At 31.9% G+C, this 12,290-nt stretch overlaps 1 protein-coding gene across 9 annotated transcripts in view; it reads right to left on the bottom strand.

Moving 5' to 3' along the window:
• LOC127850782 (putative inhibitor of apoptosis) overlaps window positions 1-10,853 on the bottom strand; it is a 29,765-nt gene extending 18,912 nt beyond the window's left edge. For 8 of the 9 annotated variants that reach the window (XR_008035447.1, XR_008035448.1, XM_052384082.1 and 5 more), the window contains exons 1-7: window positions 10,750-10,853; window positions 9,447-9,640; window positions 6,059-6,174; window positions 2,707-2,752; window positions 1,522-1,586; window positions 465-510; window positions 220-284 (exon numbers count right to left, since the gene is read on the bottom strand). Coding sequence is in view for 7 of the 9 variants with exons in the window: in XM_052384082.1 (XP_052240042.1) it covers window positions 220-284; window positions 465-510; window positions 1,522-1,586; window positions 2,707-2,752; window positions 6,059-6,107 (271 nt within the window). In the remaining 2 variants the exon portion in view is untranslated. The remainder of the gene's footprint in view (window positions 1-219; window positions 285-464; window positions 511-1,521; window positions 1,587-2,706; window positions 2,753-6,058; window positions 6,175-9,446; window positions 9,641-10,749) is intronic. The other variant, XM_052384084.1, reaches the window with a different exon arrangement.
• Window positions 10,854-12,290: the final 1,437 nt, after the last annotated feature.

Below are 12,290 nucleotides of genomic sequence, written 5' to 3'. Positions count from 1 at the left end.
TCGTCGACCATGATGACTGTAAGTTAATGGATGTTCCATGTGCAAAGACGCTTGCAACTGCATTGGGTTTTAGATTAACGTTTTAATTTAAAAGCAATAAATACAACGAGCGTCATACTCTCCAGGTTGGCCAAATTGACGTCATATATGAAAGCTACGCCCTTGCAAAATGTATAAAACGCTTTTTAAAATACCAACTGTTCAATTTGCAGGTATTACCTTGAGCGGGATCTACATACTGGCTAGGTTCTGAAGTGCTTGCTTGGCCATTACCATTCCCACAACTGCAAGAAAAAAAAACATTTGTGTGATGCACTAACATACACGTTATTACGTGGATTACGTGAATATAAATGTACTCCTTTGATTTAGGCAAATCCAATTATCTTAATTTAGCGTACTTGAAGTATGTGACATGTGAATTGGGATCATTTGTGGCAAGGCAACATCATTATCAACAATACCTCGTTAGTTCTCTGGGATCTGTCGCACCGCTTGTCGGACGCTCATCTGTAAGAATTAAAAAAAAAATTCAACATAATTTACATACGTGGCGAATAGTCGACCGATACGATTAATAGAACATTTTCCATCACGGAATAATGATTTAAAACGCAGAGAGACATATACAACAGCTCCTGTTAAGTTGGTTGCATTTTGTTTCCCTTGAAAAAATTACATCTAACAGTTAACATTAAATATATGAACACAACTGAATTAAACGAGACGCTGTATGCATTATGCAAAGTTCATTTCATATACACCACTATTTGTTCGTAAGCCAAAATGACTTATTGTTATTGTGGAAAAGCAACGAAACTAGATATGACACGTGTGAGCGCATCTCTGAGCTATTGTATTAGTGAGCCTTAAGTGTCTTATGTGAAATGGGGGAAATCGTGTGAGAAGCGAAATATATATCACATAAGTTATTGTTTTACCTAACCTGTTTTCATGATGGTATTCCAATCATAAATGATACTAAAGCACATTCATTAGAACACTGTGTTTAAGTGAATGTTTTCTTTGAGATCGCAACACGTTTAAGCAGCGAAGATACACAAATATATTTTATTCGTATGTTTTATCATATGATTATCCCAAATAAAATGTTATATCAATATTTTGTTTTATAATAAAAAACATGCTAAAATGATTTTAATTCAAAACACGGAAATAAATTACATGTATTTAACTGGTTATTATTTCGTTTAAAACTAAAGCATTTCGTTTGTTTCTTTTAAAAGCGGTTAACGCAAAAGAAATGTGTGTGTCAACATAAACTTTGGTACGAAATGAGTGTTTATAATATCAAAACCACAGCAATCATATGCATTTATCTGTGACTAATACTATTGTGTTGGAATAAGTTGCGGTTCTTCTAATTAAGGTGAAAATGTAATGGAGTGTGTAAGTTAATATATATGTACATTTGATTACACATGGTACTAAGCTGCAAAGTAAAAAACAAACATAAAACAATTATATTGCGAAAGCGACATTGTCATTTGCACGAATTACCTTGCGAGGGACCTGCACGCTTATTAGTTTCAGTTCTGCATGCTGCAAGGTTACCATCTTCACAACTGCAAAAACGTGCATTGAATTTTAACAGAAGAATATACCAATTATGTTGTACAAAATCATATTTGGCGAAAGTATAGACATATTTAATGTTTATTAGGGTAATACCTTTAAATATTGTTCTCAGTAATATTATAAAACAAATAATTTCATGATCGCGTGCGCTAATGAATATCATAAATGTGTAAATGTTATCACTTTATTTAGATAAATATTTCAGGGTTTTACCCCAAAAGGACACATTTATTTTATGTTCATATTTATTGCGTGTAATACATTTCGCGAACTATTTTCAGAATCGAGCCGTTGTAACTGGGTTTACAAACCAACATTTCCGTTCCATACTGGACATAATTAAAACTGCCGTAGATTTCAAACGTATTATGAACGGGCGTCTCTACAGGTCCTTCATATAGGCATTGTAACCAGGGCCGTAATGTATTATGGTGGTATTAATCCCGGACAGAAAATACAATGCAATAGAGATGACAGGTCAGTAAAGGTTACCGTCACACATTGGAAACACCAAAGTGTTTTTGAAAACACGAATCGAACAGAGCAAAGTATGCTCTTTAAAATTCATAACTGTCAAAGATGTATAATGGTTATAAACATAATTTATGGTAGGATTTGATTGAGTTTTCTCTATTAATTTCGAAATGTCATTGTAATTGAATTAGAAAAGTGACTTGAAAAATACGATGACGGCAAAGCACAACATCCGACAAAATATGACAAGTTCTTATGCTTGTTAAATTTCGTCAGTACTCTAAAAACATGTGTCTGATAGTCACTTTGGCTCAATACGGCTGGAGGCTAAAGCCGTGTGGATTAATGTGGTAAAACGTTCTTGAACATACTTATTATAGTTTTCTTAATATAAGACATAACTATAGTCATATAACATTTAAAATTCAAATTACATTGAGAAAAATACATACGGAATTATTTTTCCAGATCGTTTTTATTATTGTATGACTTAGGTAATGTATCATGTTCATACCTTTCACCATAACCACTAGTTTACAAACAATCTTTTATTATATGTTTGCGATTTGTTTTATGGAATATTTAGTGTAATTGACAATATTTGTAACAAGATAAAATTATAATCCTCAATACCTGTTCGGCAGTCTTCGATCCGTTGCATCGTTGTTCTGTTCCTCGTCTTAAATATATCAAATATTATATCAAAAATATTAAAACGCGGAGATTAATGGAGTAAATATACATTATCACGTATTTCGTATTTTAAACAGTTTAATAAAAGATAAAACATTTGCTTACAAAACCATAACCTTTTGAATAAGCTAATTTAAAATTTAATAATTTTTTGAATGATTGAAGCCATGATTTTTTAGCATATTATTATTTTGCTTGTTTGAATTTAATTTCTTAAAATCTTCGATAAGTTTAGCAGGAAACTTTTATCTTTCATGTAAAAATGTTCGAACAATACAAGTAGTTGTCTCATTATACTAAATATGTATGGATACATTAAACTCTATAAACAATATCAGGACAAACATAATTTGTTTATTTTTTTCAATTAAAAGCTTAGGCTTAATTTCTTATTATATACAAGACAATTCATACTATGTGACATGAAAAATGAAAGTATGCTTAGAATTTGGTTCACCTCCTTGGAGCGGTACAAGCAAAACAAAGAGGCTTTAAACATTTTGAGGCTAGCACTGCCTTAATCTTGGAACATCAACTATTGCTTGAAAGGGAACGTTATAAACGACAGCATTCGCAACGTACACATATACATAAAATGATTTAGCTGCGGTCATCGGCATAGTTCGGTCAATGTCAAAACACACTGTGGGCTTAATTCTGTTGATGACAAGCCTTACATCACACGTAGCCTAGAATTAATAATAAAGCACACACGTGTAAATAAACATTAACCCGATAGGAACTTAATTCAAATTACAATTAAATAACCCAATGGTTAAGATAAACCAAAACAACACAACATTATCCTTTTCACATATAACACATTCGAGATCATCGTTATATACCTAAGGCTTTTTTAGTTATACACAATATGACATGGCAAATGTATCATCGGAACATTTCTAGCGAATACAACAAGTTACAAAGATACTTATATAATTGAAATTTATAGCAAAATAGGGAATTTATAAATAAGACTTAGACTGATTTTTACTAGACATTTCTCACATTACATTTTAAAAGCCAACTTCAAGACCAATTATGTGATTAACGTGGTTCATTTCTGACGAGATAAGAATCACAACATTACATTTACATAATCTTAAAAACTTTTAAACGTTTAATATATCAAATTAAAACATTGAACGATATCACGGTCCATCTCATAAAACAGATTATGCAGACGTGTACATGTAAACACGATCACACAAGTTGTCAAAGCGATATATATTACAGAGTGCCGAAACGAGCAAAGACGAAGATTGTGACGCACATCGCGGATGGCGAGAATCGAGGTTACGTTGACAATACATTGAGTCAACGTTGTCGATACCAATTACCCTCATCGAGTTTCCGTTTACAACAACAACGAACATGACGAGATGTGCGTTATAGTTAAGAACAACAATGACGAAACATATGTTAAAGTTGACGATGATAACGACGGTGATTGAGTAAACTTTTAAACCACTGATATCGGAATTTATTAATTTGTAAAGAATTCTTATGTACAAGGTGTTGTCCGTGCAGCAAATCAGCTTAAATTTACTGAACGTAATGTTTTATTTTGAGTCACGATAGTCAACATATTTATAATGCTTTTAGCCCATATAGGATGATTACAAAACATACTGATAATGTAATCAAATATATATATATATATATATATATATATATATATATATATATATATATATATATATATATATATATATATATATATATATATATATATATATATATATATATACTATTGCATTAAGTGTTATATTAATTCTGAAACTATTGTATATCAGCGATTTTTACCGATTCACAATATCTTTAAACGCCTGTTCGTTCTTGAATAAAGACTGTAACGACAAAAATTCCCACAAAGTTTTGACTACCCACTATTTTTCGACATGAATTCCTAACAGTACTCAGCTAATATTATACATGCGACATACATGTATAACATGAATATTACATGAGCGTTGCTTCTATAGATGAAGGTTTGATACCTATATTGAAATAACATATTTCTAATAAAGCCATATTTTAGTTAGCTCTTGAAAACGTACATGTTTATATTTACAATGTAAACACATCGCTACCACATACAGTTTATTAATGTTAACAAATCGACCTAACTGGACTATTTAAAGCTTTTGTGATCCATTGAAGAAAGTTCAGAAATTAACAACCTGTGCGGAAAGCTACAACAACAGGAGACTGCAATCAAGAGGGCGATCAGCAAAGCTACACAGTTATTTACAATGCTTACGAATGAAGATCCGGAGAAATGAATTCTCATTCCAAGATCACGATCTTCAACGACAATGATTTAAAGGCTGATTTTAGGGAATATGTATTCTGTCGCCATGCACTATACCAGTCGGCATGTTGGTACTTTAACACAGAATTGTTTTGTCAGTTTGACAAGCACCGTTTTGCTTTTAATCTTATCTAAGACATTTTCATTATTATTATTATTAACAAAATCATCATCATCATCATCATCATCATCATCATCATCATCATCATCATTATTTTTATTATTATTATTATAATTATTATACTTGGAAAATATGTGTGTAGTAAACAAATGAGTTAATTTCAAAAAAACAATTTAACAATTAACGCGATCGGTATTTTTACCAGAAATCCTATGTTCCCAGATCAGTGCCTGAATCCCGTGTAATAAGCTGATAAAATAGGGATCAAAGCTGGTTGCATATACTCATTGTAGACAACCGCTCTTTTGTACTGTTTGTTTTAGAAAGGGTCGATTTTAGATTGACTAAACTTGTCCTTTACGTGTTCTGTGTTAAGGATCTTAGTGCTTGAATACCTTCGTCAACCTGGAAAAAAACACTTTCTTTCGGAAAAATGCCTTACACAAATTCTCAATATAGTCTGGCCTAAAACCATCCAGGTGAAAACCTACACATAAGTACAGGGATGCCGACAATTACTGAAAACAAAACGAAAAGAAGGTGCCTGCTTGTTCATATTATAAGAAAGCCTCCCGACTCGCCCTTTTGCCAAATGACTGACACCATATGTGAAACATAACATTTTACTTTATTTATGTACACATATAACAGCCCATGACGTTTCTCGACAAATATTGAGTGTCTTTCATGTTTCAAATGGATCGGTTACGAAGAGAAACAAACTAGCCGTCACATCAAGACTGTAGCATGTTGCAAAATGAAAATACCAAAAATATTAATTAAAAATTGGAGTTTGTCAATAAAGAAAAATATAAACGTTAATTGCAAATAAATCAATTTTTAAAACATGGTATTACCTTCGGAACTTGTCGAATTTGGCCGTGAGTTTGATTCAACTCCAGACATCAATAACAGAATTTGAGTGATTTTATGCCTGTATGCGTGTGGAGATTCACATCCCGTCTCGTTCAACCTTTAAATAATAATACATATGTGGATTATACCAATCGATCAGTTCCATCGTTATGTTATATATGTGACTTACAACACAAACAACACAGCTATTTTGTCATAAAGTTTCATTTTATGTGATGTCTGTTTGCATAAAACATACAATTAACGAGCACTTAACGTTTGTCCAGTGATGTGCGTATAAAACAACATCACATGCGGAATTTTGCTGACTTTCCTAATATTTTTGTTTTCACACATATAAGGCATCGCAACCTAATTTACTCAGAACAATAATTAAACCTTGTGTGTGTATTTTTAAGTTTATGAGGTCCCTCCGCGTCTAAGGCTGCATTATGTGAGGACCCGAAGTGTGCCCCAGCACTACAACTTATGTAGCTTAGACTCACAAAAATTGGGACGAATTTTGAATGAAAGCTGCAATTTCCAGCTATTTATTATGTTTTACTGAAGATTTTAATTTTGAGGTGGTCTTGTGCTGTGGATGAAAACCGTACCCGGAGGAAACTCCACCTGTCCGATATGGTGACCACAAACCAGACTCACATGCGTCAGGAACGGGAATCGAACCCGGACAGTCTTATTAAACCTTGTAATTTAAAATTTGAATATGAACACGTCTTACCAATTGTAAAGAAACACTAATTTTTGCAATACTTTCGTTATGGCTATATGTCAAATGAGAGGCCTATCATTATAATTCTTTAGCGCATTCAATAGAAAAACAACAGCAAATTGCGTGGTTCATAATTTTGTATTATCCAACTTAGCGAGTGTGTTCCGATGCCCTATATTCGCTAGAAAAAGGTTCCGAATAAGGTACCAATAATCATCAGGTCGACAAGAAGTAAATGGCGTGTGCAAAAACCCCACCTGTAGACAACATTTCGTATTTAGGTTTAAATCTTAGGCACATGAACGTAAAACTAGTATTCTAACGTACACCAAAGAAATCAATCCAAATATATGTTTACGTTTTTCAGGCATCCCAAGTATGGCTTATATAATATATTATTCTATGAACACTTTTTATTATGTGTACTTATTTCTCTACGTAAACATTCGACCATTTATTAATAGAACTTAACAAATGCTGGAATCCCATTAATGATTAGTTTTTTGGGTGTGCTAAAACTAAACAGGTAACGGAGGAAATTGAAGTTCGTAATCGATACTCTCTGGTACGATATTGGATCCCATAAACTATAACTCGCATTTCTACGTAAATTTTAAGACGAACCAAATACATTTAGGAATTCATAATTGACGAACTTCCTGGTTCAATGCTGTTCATGCACTTCATCAAAGGACATTTTATATTTTATTTTGCTTTCATTAACTTTTCTTTCAGAATGTTGAGATAAAATCAACTCCAGATATAATTACATTATACAAAAGACAATTACCTTACAGACAGAGACTATGCCGATCAACCTAGTCTTGTCTTTTATTCGTTAACCTTTTACTCATCCTACTTCTGTAATTTGTGGTGGGTTTATTGTTCGTTATGCAGCTCTATTTTGATATTGTATTACTACATAAGCTAAGCGCTTATGTTCAGGAGTCCTACATTTTAAAAAAATAAATAAAGTTCAAATAGTCATAATGTCGACAAAGAGACAAAGGCACTTAAACATATAACTAATATTCCAACAGGATCAGCAAATTTGGCATCTAAATGATGTTTATTGTGCGGGACAGGGGTAGGATGGGGGAAAAAATTGTGAGGCAAGAAAGAGTGAATCATACATTCAGTGTGTTGAAAACGTGTGTTCCAAAATTAGCTGAATTTCGAAGTAAACAACAGTTTTATAGTATGTCACTGAAAAGTATTATACCTTTTAGAACAATATTGAATCTTATTTTTTAAAGTTATATGGCCTAGATTGTTTGTAATGCATTCTAATAACAAGTGTAATGTATGTTTACGGCATATCTCTGAAACACAAATAATGTGCATGTAATTCTGCTTGATATATTGTAAATTGTCATTATTATTACATTCGCACATCTTTATCTTCAGATTGTGTAATATTGATGTCAAACAAGACTTGTACTTTATTCTGTGTATTTGTCGTATTTTTCCTATTTGTTTGGATTGTGTTTGTTTAATTCTACGAGTTGAGTACAATTTACACTACAGTATGTGATGAAATTGTTATGTTTGTACAATTATAAAAACCATTTAATTTTGAGATAAACCTTACTAAGATGATAATTTTTTATTAACCAATCATTTAGGGACATACGTAAACTAGTTTGCGTGACATCCCCCAAACAGATGCATTCACAATATCAATTTATGCTCTAACAAGAATCCTATTTCAACAAGCTCATGATTACGCCTGAATCCAGAAGGAAATAAGCGAACTGCCAAGTGATATATATTTTTTTTTTCGTTTTCGCCGCGCGAATTTCCGATACTTTCTTTTGGTCCGAATGAATGTCTCCAATCTTAGTTTTGTTTATAGATCTTTGCTTAAATGTAGCTCGCGATAGTAACTCCGCCTTGTTACCCCTACGCATGCGCAGTACTAGCTAAAGCTCTCATTCTTAACTCCGCCTTTTCACCCGTACGCAAACGTAGAGTGCTAGCATCCCTTTTTAGCCCTAGCAATCCAAAACAAACCGTTTTGACCTCCAAAAACTCCCGTATGTCCCGTAGAGTTGATTGTTAGAGATTAATCCCTAAACAACCCGGATTGTCAGACATTAATTCCCAAAAGTATTTATCTCTTAGCAACCCTTTATTTGCGAAACAAAATCCATAACTCCACTCGATAGCTATAAAAAGGAGATGTATTTTGTTTAATTTAGTGTTTTTATTTATGCAAAAATTCGACCTAAAAATTAAATTGCTATGCGTCCCAAATAATTAGGATTAAACATTAAAATGTAAGACACCTGATACAATGAATGCGTCAATGTCCTCTGTCAAACTATACAAAAATCGTAACCAGTTTCATTCCAAAATAGTTCCTTAAAATTCAATCTGTATGAAAAAGCAAATTTTGGTCAACTACATTGCACATTATTTAAAAAGGATCGTCGATGTGTTTTTGTTTATTTAAACTGTATAATATCATGAAACCTTTTGGTTGTGAATATGTATAATATATTAGATTATGAGCTGTCAGAAACCGTGTGTAGATAACATAATATTGCTCAATAAAAAATATGCATTTAATTTGTATAGAAGAAAAATAAAACCTGCTTGATAGTATTTAATTTAATAATTAGGTTAAAGGAAAACAAATAATTAAAATAACTTACTGCGATGCATAGTTTGATGCTTTGCAGTATATCTTAGCTTAATCAAACATATGCCAAACAGTTTGAAACGCACAATGTTTTACACAACTGTTTACTACCAATCCCCTCTGGAGGTTTCTGTCACTTCCAAAGCTACCTTGCACACTGTATGACCCAATGGCACCGATATGTTTTGATATCAACCCCCATCGTGCCTGCAGTGGAAACAAACGTTTTGACCATCGTCATGTTTCCAAGAAAACTTGTGCGGCATGAATAATATTTTATATACAATAAAGTGTACAGCGACAAGTTGTTAAAATTGTTTGTCCCTTTAAAAAGTTAATGGGTTTCATAGAGGGTTTATTAAATAGACATTAGGCAAACAGTCCATGAGTATACATGTTCAAAACATAAAAAACATATATAAAGGCAGGAAATCAGTTTTGAATATTATTAATTGTCAAAAAAGTATCAAAACATGAAAAGGTCTAGGACAATTGGATTACAGATTTTAGAATCAATTGTACAATGTTATAACGATAAAATAAACAACAACAACGGCAATTTACAAGATAGCGAGAAGTCAAGTTTAAGTAATAAATTATACATAATTAATCAAATTAATATTTATACAGGTTCCTTTGACTAAATACTTTATGTACAAACATGACCAAGTTTATGTTGGTATTTGTTTTATCAGATTTCATTAATTTAATAAACTTTATGACGTTTAGTAGTTTCCAGTATTATTTATTTATATAAAATTTAATATCATCATATAATTAACATTAAAATAAAAATGATTTTCATCCTCAAGAACATTTAATTGTTGAAAATTTCTCTTTTAAAAAGGTATAGATTCAGGTGTATGCCATCTGCCTGATTCAACTTCTATTCTATGAGATGAAACCCTTAATATACATCGATCAAATCAAAACTTATTTACACTAACATTTAAAAGTTATTTAGCAATTCAAATTGACAAAACTGATTGTTACTTATTGCTCTTAAAGAATAATAAAGTTCTGACATCCAATTTTCAATTTTGGATAAATGTATCATTTAATCTAATATGAAAATCATTTATTTCATATTCAAAGAGGTACATAGTTTCAATACGTGGTATTCTACGGTCTTGAAATTTTACCGCAGTCTAAAACAGTATGAAATAAATAAATCTTTTTAAGAATATTATTTACTTAAAAAAATAAAATGCACGTACGCTTTTCACAACATCACTATTGCATATAAAACAAACATTTTAGAGAAATATTGTATTAAGAAATAGTCAATATTTTAACGAATTGAGAAAACGTATTACCTTGGTAAAACAATAGCTTCTACCTTCCAAAATCGCTGCCAAATTTATCAATTTAAATTAAAAATAAATCGAAAGTACTTTCGTTTCCACTGCAAATATACGAGTGCGCGACTTACCAAATACCCAATCATAAGCAATCTACCGGAAAACCCTTTAAATAGGATTAGCTGTTGAAATGTGTACTGATCCTAGGGGGTGGTGTATTCCTCTGTACAGACAACGCTTGCTCAATTAAATAATCTCCAGTAAATAGTGCGTTAGCTTTTCACACTACACCTCCGGGTAAGAATAAAATCAAACAACAACAACTAGGATAACGGGTGCTTTGACAAAACCGAATTAAACACTTTGTTAACGAATGTATGAACGCTGTAGTTCATAACAGAGGGGCATCTATTGACACCAACTTGTGTTAACATCTGTAACGAAAGCATCAACATAAAAGTGTGAGTAATAAGAAATAATCGTCACAATCATATTGTTTACTTATTTTCTTAAGTTTCACAAGTTTAAATGAGGGCATTTAAGGATTGGCGCGAGAAAAAAACAGTTTCATTTCAAATTCTTAAAATAAGATAATGCGGGACGGATTATATATAAATTGGTTAGATTGCCTATCATGCCTGATTTTTTATTAGAACTTACATTTTCGAAATCGGCCGAAGGTTGGCGCATGCATTGAGGTTAACCTTACCAAATTACATCATTCATGACAGCCAAGTCAATGTACTATCATTGCAATGCCTGTTACTAATACATGATAACCACATAGGTGTCAAGAAAATCTATATCTCTTCCAGACATTCGTATCACATGTAATTCAAAAGAGTGGGCGAGAGAGGAGGTTTTTCCTTCAAATGTAGAGTTTATCGCGGCAGCTATCCAGCCATCTATCAGTAAACAACTTGATCTTTATCATTTTGAATAACGTCATTTGGTGAATTTAAGCTTTTAAATTCCCGCCGATACCTTTTAAATTTAAAAATGGTTAAATTATTAAAATCTTACAGAAAAACGAGCAAATATGAAATCTTAAATATTTTTTTTGCATCACATTTGGAGAGTGGCGTATCAGTTCATACCAAAACACTCATCACGTCTTAATATTTCGCCTAAAGTGGATGTCAATCCACTTATGGATATTTGGCTTGTTCAAGTATGCATTTTATTAGGCGACAGTGTTTCAATTGTTGCATGTATAACATATGACTGACTGAAATATTGCAGTTTAAAAAAACAAAAACATTTATATTATTCATGTATAATACCAAATGAACATACATTTTTCGAATTTTTCTTCGTGCACATCGTGCCTACGCGCGACAAATGTTAAGGGCCCAATTTAATATCAATGTTATGGATTTCATTAAATTGACATTCACTTTTTTCCAACAAACTCTTCAATCGTTTTACTCAATAATAATTTATTGTTTAATTTGTTATTATCACAATGAATTTGCTGTTGTTGTTTTAATTGTCAGAGTTTGTCATTGTATCAACATGAACAGATAAATACGCGGTGGATAATTTTTAATTCAAAT

This window comes from Dreissena polymorpha, chromosome 11, assembly GCF_020536995.1.
Source record: "Dreissena polymorpha isolate Duluth1 chromosome 11, UMN_Dpol_1.0, whole genome shotgun sequence".
Classification (NCBI taxonomy): Eukaryota; Metazoa; Mollusca; class Bivalvia; order Myida; family Dreissenidae; genus Dreissena; species Dreissena polymorpha.
Note: the sequence above shows the minus strand (reverse complement) of the source record. Positions and strands in the feature narration are given on the sequence as shown.